Source organism: Phodopus roborovskii, unplaced genomic scaffold, assembly GCF_943737965.1.
Source record: "Phodopus roborovskii unplaced genomic scaffold, PHOROB, whole genome shotgun sequence".
Taxonomy (NCBI): Eukaryota; Metazoa; Chordata; class Mammalia; order Rodentia; family Cricetidae; genus Phodopus; species Phodopus roborovskii.
Genome location: NW_026126611.1, coordinates 7,052,530 through 7,064,749, shown reverse-complemented (window position 1 = coordinate 7,064,749; position 12,220 = coordinate 7,052,530). Strand labels below are relative to the sequence as shown.

The window sequence follows — 12,220 nt, the reverse complement described above, 5'->3', positions numbered from 1 at the left end:
CATACATGCTAGAGCTACCGGTGCTCATGCCAGCCACAGCCCCATACTCTTCCATCCCTGTCTAACGGGTTTGCTGACTTCCAGGAATAGACTAGGAGGAAAAGCAAGCACTTGTCCCGTGGCCTCTGGGCTCCGACCTTACAGCACACTTGAGTCTGTGTGACAACCTGGAGCTGCCAAGCACAGGTGGGTGAGGCTTTTTTTGTATCCTGGGTTTTGGGGGACTTGACTCTGGTGCCATCCGCAGAGAGACTGCAGTCTGGAAGGTTCTACTAACTTGGAAAGCCATGGGGCCTACACCCAGTTCTCAGGTCTTGAGTTGTGTTGAGTTGTATGTGCGTATGTTTGTAGTGAGTCTAGAGTGATTATCACTATTCTATACGCCATTTTTTTTTAACAAGTAATGCCAAACTGCACTTCCAAACCAGTCATTCCTGTCAACACTCCCTATCACCTGTTGAGAATAACCAACAGGCCCAGACAAGTTTTCCAGGCAGTTGGGACAAGTGATTTCAGATCCCCTGACACACCACACGGCTCCTGCTAACATACAGAGGGTAGACTCTGCCACGATGGAGCTGTGTCTGTGATGGCGACACCAGGAAACCTACAAGGTAACTCTCAAGTCAGTAAGACAGGTAGCCCTTCATCGTTCCTGGGCCTTGGGCCTTAGGCTTCCACAGACATCTTCTTGATTAAATGATTGATGTGGGAGGCGCCAGTCCACTGTGCGTGATGCCGTGAGTGGGCAGGTGGTCCTAGATCGAAGGACTGCAAGACTGCTGTGGTAAAGCACGTCTTTAATCCCAGCACCTGGGGGGCAGAGGCAGCCACATCCCCGAGTTGCAGACCAGTCTGATCCACAGAGCTGGCTGGAGTTCCTGCCCTGACGTGCCTCAGTGAAGGCTTGTGACCTGTAAGAGGAAATAACTTCTACCTGATTGCTCTTGTTCATGGCATGTGTCACAACACTAGAAGACAACATCTGGGTAGATAGCTCAGTAGTGAATCGCACTCATTGACCTTGAAGAGGGTTGGGGTTCAGTTCCCAACACCCACATGGTAACTCACACAACCACCCCTAACTCCAGTTCCAGGGGATCTCATGCTCTCTTCTGGCCTTCCTGGGGAACGCATGCAGGTGGCATATATCACACACATGTAGGGAAACATTCATGCACATGAAGTAAGAGCATTAAACACGGAAGCAGAATGAGTCAGTGCCATGACAGCATAAGCATCTGAGCATACACACTGTCCCAGGGACACCTCATTACATCTCTCAAAGGAAAAGGCCAGTCTGCTAAACTTTTTTTTTGGGGGGGGGGGTTGTTTTTGAGACAGGGTTTCTCTGTGTAGCCCTGCCTGTCCTGAAACTCGCTCTATAGACCATGCTGGCCTCCGAGTCAGGGAGATCCGCCTGCCTCTGCTCCCAGTGCTGGGGTTAAAGGTGTGTGCCCCCACTGCCCAGCCTCCGAAGGCCAAGCTGGCCCTCTCTTGTTCTTAACACAGCAGAACGGGGTTGGCAGACAGGAGCCCAGCTCTAGGGGAGGGCCTGATCAGAACTTGCTGCTCTGGAGCCATCACACTGGAAAAGGAAACAAAAACCTTCAAACCCACTCAAAGGTTCTTCCAGTTCCATCCAGCTGCCCTTTCCCCTCCCCAGCAGACCAATCCCGAAGGACCTGGGCCCTCTCCTCAGGTTGCTTGAAGGCTGCAGACCACAAACTACATTAAGGAAGAACACATGCTGCGACCATCAGGTGCGAGAAGCATTGTTCACCACGTGATGATCATAGGCAAGGCCAGGTGCAGTGGTCAAGGTCACGTGGTAAATGGGGCGGGGGGGGGGGGAGGGGCTGCAAGAGCTGTGTCACATCCCAGCTCTTGCGGACACTGCACAACCTCTGTCTACAAACACACACCAGTCCGGCTTGGACAGTGAACCAAAGTCCCAGTAGAAGAGCGTTTAAGGAGTGTGTCAGGCGCACGCACACACGCACACACACACAGCACTCACGAGTGTGAACTCAATCATCTTCATTAAGGTCACTTTAATGCTTCTGCAGCCCCACCCGGGAGACTGAGGCACAGGGTTCAAAGTTTCCTGGGGGGCGGTTGTCGCACAACGCGACGGATGGGGGGGTTATTGGGGAGGGGTCGCTGTGCCGGGCGGGGCCTGGAAGGTGGAAGGCGGCGGCGGCGGCGGGGTTTCCCGCCCCTGCTCAGCCCGCAGCCCCCGGCTGCCCATATAAGGCTGCGGGAATCCAGGCAGGGTCCCGGCTCGGGAGGCTTCCCGCGGCTGCAGCCTCCTCGGCGGCCAGGAATGTGTGGAATCTCCCTCGGCCGCGGCCGCCCACCGCCGGGAGGACCATCCCGGAGCATCGGGTGAACGGCAGCCGGCGCGCGGGACGCCCGGGGCGCACGGCGGCTTCGGTCCCCGCCGTCCCGGTCCCCGCCGTGGTTCGCACGCGGCCGTCGACGGAGCGGCCGGGTGGCGGCGCCACCTCACCTGCCCGGGGCCGCGCAGCTGGGCCGGGAGTTGGAAGAGGAGGAGGACTGGGAGGAGCCCGCGGCGCCAGAGCCGGGCGCAAAGTGAAACTCCTGGAAGCTGCGCGCCCTCGGGCGGGACCCGGCCCCGGGCTCCCGTCAGTTCCCGGTGCCCATGGCGCTGAGCAAAGGGCTGCGGCTGCTGGCGCGGCTGGACCCCACGGGCCCGGGCAGTGTGCTGCTGGAGGCGCGCGGCCGTGGCGACTGCCTGCTCTTCGAGGCCGGCGCGGTGGCCACGTTGGGTAAGTGTCGACACCCCCCTCCCTTCGGTGCTCGCGACGCCTGGGGTGGGGAGGAAGGGAATTAGTGAGGGCGACCTCCTTCACTAGTGGAGACCTAGGGACCAAGCGGGTCTTGGTTCCCCGACGGGGCGGACCACGGTGGCTGGGGGAACCGCCAAGGGCGCTTGTTCCAGGGAGTACGTGGTACAGGGGACCCGAGAGAGCTGGCGTTCCTGGATGAGTGAGGGGTCGCGCTCGCCTCGGGGAGGGGGCAGGTGGTCTCTGGCTGCGCTCGTCCCGGGCATCTGTTCTTACAGAGCCAGCTGGCTCTGATTTCGCTCTTGGCTCTCAGTCCGGAAGCTTCGCATGCTCTGAACACCCTAAGGAGGTTGCCCTGAGGAGGAAGCCACCTAGTGTCCCTTTGCTTGTGCACCTGTTGAATAAATACACTTCAGCTACTTGGCCTTGCCTGAAGAGGTGGTCACTCGGTCACCAAAAGAGACTGAGAACCGTCGATGGTGCCCTTCTTTGTCGCCTTGGCCGGAGGCATCAGAACCCTGGATGCAGATATTCTTTCTGTTGATTTTGTGTGTGTCCTGGGTGTTAGGTGACAGCAAAGCAGTGTATTCTGTCGCCAAACTCCAGAAGTCTTGACATTGGCATTGTGATAAGGACCTTAGAGACATAATCTCACGCAGTTTTACAGTTTTAGCCCATGTTAAACATAAACAAACTGAGGCCTAGAGATGCCAAGACGCTTGCTCTAGGCAGCACAGTCTTGTGTGCAGCTGCTTTGGTGATGTCATACGGTGTGTGGCTTCCTGGTATGGCCTGCTTCCGGATCCCTAGTTTTGTAATTGACATTTGCAAGAAGGTCTAGATAGCTAGCATAAAGCCAGAAGTCAGCTAGAATTGATAGGATTTTAATGATGAACCCTGACAGGCAGGCTTTCAACAGCGGGTGTCCAGTTGTCCACCCTCCTGGTATTCCTAGCTCGACAGGACAGTTGTACTTCTGGAGGTAACAAATGTAACAAGCACTCACTTGCATAGTGCTTTGTCTCTAGCCCTTTTGTGTTTGTATGCACTGACTCGGGTTACAACATAGATATCTGTGTATATATGCACATGTCTTAAAAGGAGCATATCTATTTCCGCTTCCCGGGACCATGCTGCTAATGTGTAGTTTATGTAGCTGGGTGTGGTGGGACACACCCCAAGCCCCAGCAATTTGCTGTGGGAGCATCAGTGGCAAGATCCAGATGAGGCAGCTTAGTCACGCCTCAAAACAGGCAAGTTACAGACACAGAAAAGGCAAACAGCAGATAACTTGCTTGCTGTCTGTCAGTGACTTGATTAGGGATGCAGTGTCTCCTGTATTCTGTGTCAGAAGTGTACAGAGTCACGGCATAATGGTCACGTTATCCCAATTTGGGGTTTCTGTCCTGAAAAGTCCAAGTTTGGTCATTTGTCACAGCCTTGAAAGAAAACCATGGAAATTTCCATCCCATTTTAGAAGTCTACTGCATAACACATTTATCAGAATCCAGAGATTAATTTCATGGTAGAAACCTCCTGTGTCATCAAAGAGAATAAAATGCCTTTCAGATGGGCTGCTCAGCAAAATTCAACACCGGTGAGCATGCTGTTGAAGACGCCTGGAACAGGTGGCGTCCATCAGGCAGTTAAGTTTGGGCTGTGATGCATTTCCATGGCATGGGTGATACAGTGCTTTGGATTTTACAGCAGAGGTTGTAATGGAAAGAATTGTCACATTCTCAGCCCTCTCCTGTGTTCTACCCATCTCTTCCTTCATCTAGCCTTTTGTTTTCAGTAGGCAATTACTTAGTTTGATTTGGTTTGGTTTTTGGTATTTTTGTGGGGTTTTTGTTGTTGTTTGGTTGGTTGGTTGGTTGGCTGTTGTTTTCTGATCAGGGTTTCCCTATTTAACAGCTCTAGCAGTCCTGGAACTCACTCTGTAGACCAGGGTGCTCTTGAACTCACAGAGATCCAGCTGCCACTGCCTCCCAAGTGCTGGGATTAAAGGCATGTGCCACCATCACCCAGCTACTTACAGCTTTTAGTCTGTTTTTCTTGGTCAATGAAATGAAACTTCTGTTTATTTTTAAAGACATTTGCTGATAATGTTGTGAAAGGATCACAGAGAGCCTTTTTGTTATAGAAAGTTGTCACACTACCCCTACCCCCACCCCCCAGACAGGGGTTCTCTGTGGCTATGGAGCCTGTCCTGGAACTCACTCTTGTAGACCAGGCAGGTCTCGAACTCACAGAGATACCCCTGCCTCTGCCTCCTGAGTGCTGGGATCAAAGGTGTGTGCCACCCCTGCCCCGATTATTCTCATACCTTTAAAACATCCTAAATACTTCACTGTTGGATGTTTCTTCTTTTCCTTGACCTTTTTCTTTTTCCCCAAGGGATGGGGAAAGCCTTAGCTCTTTAAGAGAGTGATGGCTGCTCTTCCAGAGGACTAGGGCTTTGGTTCTGAGCACCTACATGGCAGTTTACAACTGTCTAACTCCAGTTCCTGGCCTGATGCCCTCTTCTGGCCACTGAGGTCACTAGGCACATATGGTGTGCAGACATATTCAGGCAGAAGGGCATAACATCCATATACATAAAAATAAGGATACATTTTTTTTTTTTTTTGAGACAGTGTCTTAGAGCCTGGGCTGGCCTAGAACTCACAGAGAGCCACCTGGCTTTATCCCCCAATTGTTGGGATTAAATGTGTGTGCCACCACACTCAGCTAACCTTTTTTATATGTTTTTTAAAATTTATGTTTCGGGGTGTTTCACCTGCATGTATGTCCGGAGAGTGAATTGGATCCCCTGAAACTGGAGTTACACGTAGCTCTGGGTCCCCATGTGGATGCTGGGAATCAAACCTGAGTCTTCTGGGAGAGCAGCCACTGTTTTACCTGCTGAGCCAACTCTCCAGCCCCCCCCCCCAGATAAATAACCGCCTAAGGAAGCAGGGGAAGGAGGAAGATGTGCTCTCTCCTGAGTGGTAATAGCAGTGGGAGAGGGAGGCACAGATAGGATGTGAAGACAGTACGTTTATGGCTGTCTGATCCTGACTCCTGTACCGGTAAGGGGTGTGGCAGCCGCACGTTTCTCTTCAGCCTCGGTTTCCTATGCTGGGTGTTCCCAGTGAGTCTGGGGACTGGGAGCCTAATGGAGTGCAGATTCCTGCCATGCAGGGATTGGTTGTTCCCGGCCCCTGTGTTCTAAGCTCTGTCCAAACATTTCCTGGGCATGATAGGTGGTTTCCGTGAGTGATCCAACAGCTGTGAGTGCATCCCTGCCCACACAATGAGCCGGCATCTTCCGTGTACATTTCCTAGTGGAGGTGCCATCTTGAGAAATAAATGCCTTGTGTTCAGTGACTGTGTTCTGCTGTAAACTTCTTAGACGATTTGGGAAGATGGAGTCTTGGCTTGGATATTGAGTTTGGGAAATACTAAGGCTGTATGAATGTTGAGGGAAGGACTCTGTAACCTGCCCTCGCCTGTTCTGAACTGGCGTCTTCTCCCACACTGAACTTCTCTGATGGTCATCACGTAAGCTCCCCTTGCCTGCTAGCAGGCTTGTTGAAAAAAATAACTTTAGTCCTATTCTGTGTGGATCACTGATGATAGATCCCCAGAGACAGAAGCAGTACAGAGGCAGGCACCGGCCTGGAAGACTTTTGGAGTCTGGGGGTAACCTGAGCTAGCGTCTGGAACCTTCTTCGTAGCATACAGGTGTTCTGTCCTTGAGGGCTGAGGCCACAGTACCTGCTGTCTTGTCTCTGTCTCTTAGACTCAGGGTAAACCCAGGAACCGCGTTGATCCTCATTGGATTTCAGTTGCTTTCAAAGTTCAGGGCTCTACAGAGCCCCCAGGAAGGGTGGCTGGGGAGCAGCCCTGTGTTTGCGCCTGGGTTTGCCCCTCATCCTCCTAGCCTTGTGTCTGTCGGCGGATGGCAGTCTGGGGGAGGTGGGGAAGAAGCTTGAGAAACTTAAATGCTGAGTGCTCCAAAATTTTGCAGGGGTTTCCAGAGGGAAGGTTGTGCATGGACAGCTGGCTTCCTCCCAGGCAACCCAGCGTTTGTATAGACGCCACAGCCATGTTTGGTTTGAATTAGTGAGGTGGCCATGAGCCCAGCTAGGGCCCTTTAGAACTGTAGCCCGAACTGATGTGGCCACTGGGTTGAAGTTCGATCTGTTTAAGAGCATCACAGAGAACCACTAAGGGGCCATTGTACAGGTTCCCCAGAATAGTGGTGCAGATGGGAAGGCCCCGACTCTCATGATTTGAGTACCGTGCCAGGGCCACAACAGCCAATGAGTCCCACGTGACGCTGTAGGGTTTCTCTGTGCCATATTGACAGAAATGGAAGCTAGGTAAGCATGTCGTCCCTTCCTGATGCAAAAACCACCATTTCAGTTCTGACTAGGCTCTCACTGTGATAGCATGGATCAAAAAAACGTTCAAGCATGCAGAGAGGGAAAGAAATCTACCTTCATAGACTTAGATGTAGAATTGGTGGATATCAATATGTTAATTTTTCCACCTATCCCAGTAGATAAAAAGAAGCTAAAATTTCATTTGTTCTGTGCCAAGTGAGATTTTACATTTTTTCCTCCCATTTTTCTCTCATTTCTGTCCAATTTGTTTTATTTCCCCATAAATTTAAAAAGTAGATGTCTTTATGGGGACAGATTGACATTATGATATATAAAACGTGCTTTATGATGTGGAATGATTAAATGAGGCTATCTAATACACTCGTTTCAAATACTACTTTTTTTTGGTAAGAAGTTTAAATTTACTGTCAGCCATCTTGAAATGTTCAACACACTGTAGCTGCTAACTGTTGTCCGCTACAGGCTGTGTAAGCTCACAATCGACTTGACGGGTTTCCATAGCAGAAACAGCGGGAGCTGATTCTGGCCGTTTGGGAGTTAGTGATTCTTAACTGAAGAACTCTGCTTTCCTCGGGACTCCCTGAGCGGCTGTAGCCTCTGAGCTTGCCCATCTGGATTCCCCTGCTCCACAGAACCTGGCAACTTGCTATGCAAATTGTCCAGCCTGTTGCCTACTGCAGAGACGGACTCCTCAGGGTTCCTGACCATAGGCCCCTAGGGATGAGGTTACTAGGGTAGGTGTACACTTGAGATCCCTGGCAGGAGCAGCGGGCCACTGAGGCAGCGGGGGGGTGGGGGGGTGGCCAGTGGACGATAAGGGACCAGGCTGTGGCAGCTCTACCTGTTGGCCACATTTTAGACTTGGGAAACGCTTCTCCTCAGAGCAGGAGGACCGAATGTGTTTTGCTTAAGTTCTCTAGGTTGATTAAAAACAGAGACAGTTCAACATAGGAGGTACAGAGGCCCATAGTCCTCTGCCCTAGGCGCTACAGGTTGCCAGGCTGGCCTGCTTTGGGGACCTGTGCCAGTCTATAGGCCATGACCTACTTCAGCATCGTATCTAGGGTATTTAGTTTCCCCTCTGTGATTTTTTTTTTTTTTGGCTGCTCAGTTTCTGCAGCCTTACCGAATGAGGACAGAGACCGTTTCTTCCTCTACTTGAATTGCCTTTCAAGCCCGGATAAAATGATCCAGGCTAGACTTGGGAAACATGCTGCATCATTTCTGAGTAGTCGTGTGGTTTGGTGGCTAACCCACTAAGAGACTAGAAACAAATAAGGCCAGGTAGGTGTCTGGAAGTGTCTATGTTCCAGAGCCCTTCGCTCCCTCTGTAGGACACAAGGCTGTGTGCCTCAGTCCACAGCAGCCCAGCTAAGGGCACTTCCTAGTTTGAAGACCCTACTGGAAGGGTTTAACCTCCCTGGGACTAGTTTTGTGGGCAAATTGTGATAATGAATGAGAACCCTTCAAAAGTATTTAGGGCCACAGCTTTGCCTGGATCAGTCAGGTCAGGAAATACTCACAGATCACCAGCCTGTTTTGCATCAAGGAGATTTGCTGCAGTAGGTTTGAAAGTCCCCCCCCCACCAAGTTAAATAAACTTCAGTCCAGCTTCGTAACAGCCAGCTAGTGTTTGATGATGCCAGCTAGATGCCATTCTAAGTGGTTTACATACATCAACTTATTTAAGAACCTGTCTGAGGTTTCACTTCTAGTTAGTGGCGGGACTGTGATTTGTGTAAAGCCCATCCCAGAGGACATGTCCAGTGGGAAAAAAAAATGCCATTCTTGCTAGAACAATAAGCCAGTAGATATTTGAAGAATGACTCGCTTGTCCTATAGACTTCCTGGTGAGCATATCCACTATACAGCCCATCTGATTAGAGCTCATTTCATCTGACACACTTCCCCCCCCCCCCAGAGGAGGCTCCGGCTTGGAAACAAGTCACCCACATTTTGGGGAGAGCTGGGGTGTTACAAATGGCAAATCTGACACTTATCGGGATGTGTGTGCTTCAAGCCTGTATCCCCTGGGGACAGAGCTGAGCAGGGGCCCTCTTGATCCTCCCTAGCATGGACAGCCTGATGCAGTATCCAGGCACAGAGTGAAAGGCAGTTTCCACACTGGGGGGGGGGGGGTTGAATGAGAGTGGCCCTCATAGTCTTAGTCCCCAGTTGGTGGAACTGTTTAGGAACGATTAGGAGGTAATGACATTGTTGCAGGAGTTGTCACCAAGGGTGGTCTTAGGGATTTCAAACGCCCATATGACCCACCCTTCTGCATGGACTCACCCTCTGATGATGTAGGCAAGCCCTCAATGAAACGCTTTCTTTTAAAAGTTGCTTTGGCCATGCTGTTCGGTCACAGTGATATAGGACAGTTACTATGAAGAGGAAATGCTGGCACCTCAAGCTCCCCAAAGGCACTCCTTTGGAGTGTGAGGGCGGATGCAGATGGGGACGTAGGGCTGGGCCATCCCAAGCTCTGGATGTGAGTCAGAACTTGTTCCTAAGTGAGATGGGCACTGTGGGGGCCGATCTGCCTGCGCCTTCCTCTTGCTGCTTAGCCTGTTCCGGCAGGAGAAGGATGCTCTGCCAGGCAGGTGTGCTTTGCACAAAGGCGCCGCTAGGCAGGCACTGGCATTATTGCAGAGGGTTTGTGTGGGAAGGGTAGGTGCACCTGGCAGGTAGGTCACACCTCTCTGTACTTGTGACATACGGAGCTGGCAGGATACTATGACTTTATCCCGGCGTTCCCTGGTTTAACAAATGTTTCGGAGCAGGATTCTCTGGGAGAACGTTAGCCTCGGAGGGCAGGTGCTAACTTGTTCTGGTGGCCTGGATGACCCAAGGTACAGGAACATGTCCTGAAGTACAAACACGGAGGTCTGAATTTAATCTAAAAGCAGCTTTTTAAGGGAAATGGGATACCCTGGTGAAGCCTGCCATGTCAGGCAGCTGCCTCCCTCTCTGTAGATTCTGCAACGCCTCCAACCCCGGGAGGCTGATGGTTGTCTTCTCCTGCTCTCCTGGGCCCATGCCCAGCATGCAGGCAAGCTCCTGTTCTGTCATCAGAGGATGTCTACTTTAGGTGAGAACAGGGCCCCCATCCTTACAGGTCTTGGGAAGGCTCAGAGCCACATTTCAAGGCTGCTATAGGCTTTGCCGGTGGGGGAGACATAGTATTTGTAGCAGATGCTCAGGCCCAGGAGATGTGGTGGGCAGTGAGCCTGGCAGCCAGTGCAGAATTCCTCCCTCACATCAGGACCGCCTTTGTGTGAGGGCAGGGTGCAGGTGACTGTGTAGATGATTCGGGGTGTTGGAAGTCTTTACCCAGAAAAGTCAAACTACAATCCACCTTCTATCCCCCCAGCAAACCCCTCGCTTGCCTGCCCCGCCCATCAGTAGTCAATAGCAGAGTAGGTAGCCGTTGCACATGGAAAACTGACCTCTTCGAGGCATTTGGGACAGTGGGACATAAGGCCATGACATGGGATGCCTGGTTTACTATGGGGTCTCAGATACCTTCTCTTCCTGAGAGGAGGCGGGTCCACAGCTAGAGAAGCAGAGCTGAGTGAATGAGAGACTGCTTGCCTAGCTTCCGGGATCTGGAGCTTGGTGCGCATTCCTTAGGGAAAGTGATGACTGCCTTGACCAGGGGACCAGTAAGGGGACATCTTAGCCTTTATGGTTGGCTTTGGGCCCCTTCTCTGCTAGTCGTAAACCAGCAAGACTGGTACAGCAGTGTTGCAAAACCCCGATTCTCCATCCACACCTCCAGGGATCTTGAAATATGGTCTGCCTCAGGGGCGGGACCAGGCGGGGCCTGGTGGGGCGGGGCCTGGTGGGGCGGGGCCTGGTGGGGCGGGGCCTCGTTAATCATATTTCTCACCATCACTGCTGGCCCTCAGACCACACTTTAAGCAGTGAAGCTTTGTTCCCAGTCACTAGCTTGGGAGAAGAGACCTGAGTAAGAGCTTCGTCTCCTTGTGCCATTTTCCCTTGAGGAAGTCAATTAATCCTTCCGTAGCTCAGATTCATGATCTGGAGCTAATGGTCACGTGTGTGTGCAGGTGCCCCCTGAGGTCCTCTGGAGATTGAGCCACAGGCTGCCCACTCTTAACACGGAGCCATCGCCCCAGCCCCACCTTTTAAAAAAAAAGACTTAACCGATAAGCAATAAGGGCTTAAAATACTCTGAATTTAAATCCTAAGAGAAGCGATCTGGCAAGGAAACCATCTAATGAGGCTGTGAGATGTGATTTTCATTTTGCTTAGCTTCCGAATTAATGAACATACCTGAGATTGTGTCCTTGATCCAGCAACTAGCAAAAACCGTCAAGCCAAATCAAGGCTGCATTGCTGCACACACCTGTAATGACAGGGCATGGGAGGCTCAGGCAGAAGAACAGAATTCAAGGCCATTCTGAGCTACACAACAGCCGAAGCTCATATTGGAATATGCTCTCATGTCCCAGGCTGGCCTTGAACCCCTGAAGATGAGATCATCTTGAATTTCTGATCCCCCTACTTGCGCCTCATGAGTGAGTGCTGGGAAACCCACCACCGTGCCTGGGGTCTGTGGTGCTGGGAACTGAGCTCTGGCATCCCACATTCTACCAAATGAACTACAGTTGCAGTTGCTTGGAGTTTGTGTGACTGTGTGACCGGAAACATGTTCATTCTGGGGACGCTCTGGTAGCCACTGTATTTTACAATTTAAAGTTTTGCAATTTAATTTTTTAGTAGTGAGTGTGTACCCAGCCTGGTCAGATGTTCCTTACATAACCTGGGCTCTAACCTAAGATGGGATTTTCTTTTTCCACAGCTAGATGTTGAGCTCAGCACCTTGAGCATGCTAGGCAAACACTACCACTAAACTAATTCTAGGGCCCTCTGTTAGAGTCTTATTAAAAGGCAAGTGAAGCCAGGCAGTGGTGGCCCACGCCTTTAACCCCAGCACTCGGGAGGCAGAGGCAGCTGATCTCTGTGAGTTCAAGACCAGCCTGGTCTACAAAG

At 51.5% G+C, this 12,220-nt stretch overlaps 1 protein-coding gene across 2 annotated transcripts in view; it reads left to right on the top strand.

Annotated features, from left to right (window-relative positions):
* Window positions 1-2,557: 2,557 nt before the first annotated feature.
* Window positions 2,558-12,220, top strand: part of Synj2 (synaptojanin 2) — an 84,366-nt gene continuing 74,703 nt past the window's right edge. For both annotated transcript variants that reach the window (XM_051206129.1, XM_051206128.1), the window contains exon 1: window positions 2,558-2,792. In XM_051206129.1, the coding sequence (XP_051062086.1) occupies window positions 2,666-2,792 (127 nt within the window). In that variant the 5' untranslated portion in view covers window positions 2,558-2,665. The remainder of the gene's footprint in view (window positions 2,793-12,220) is intronic.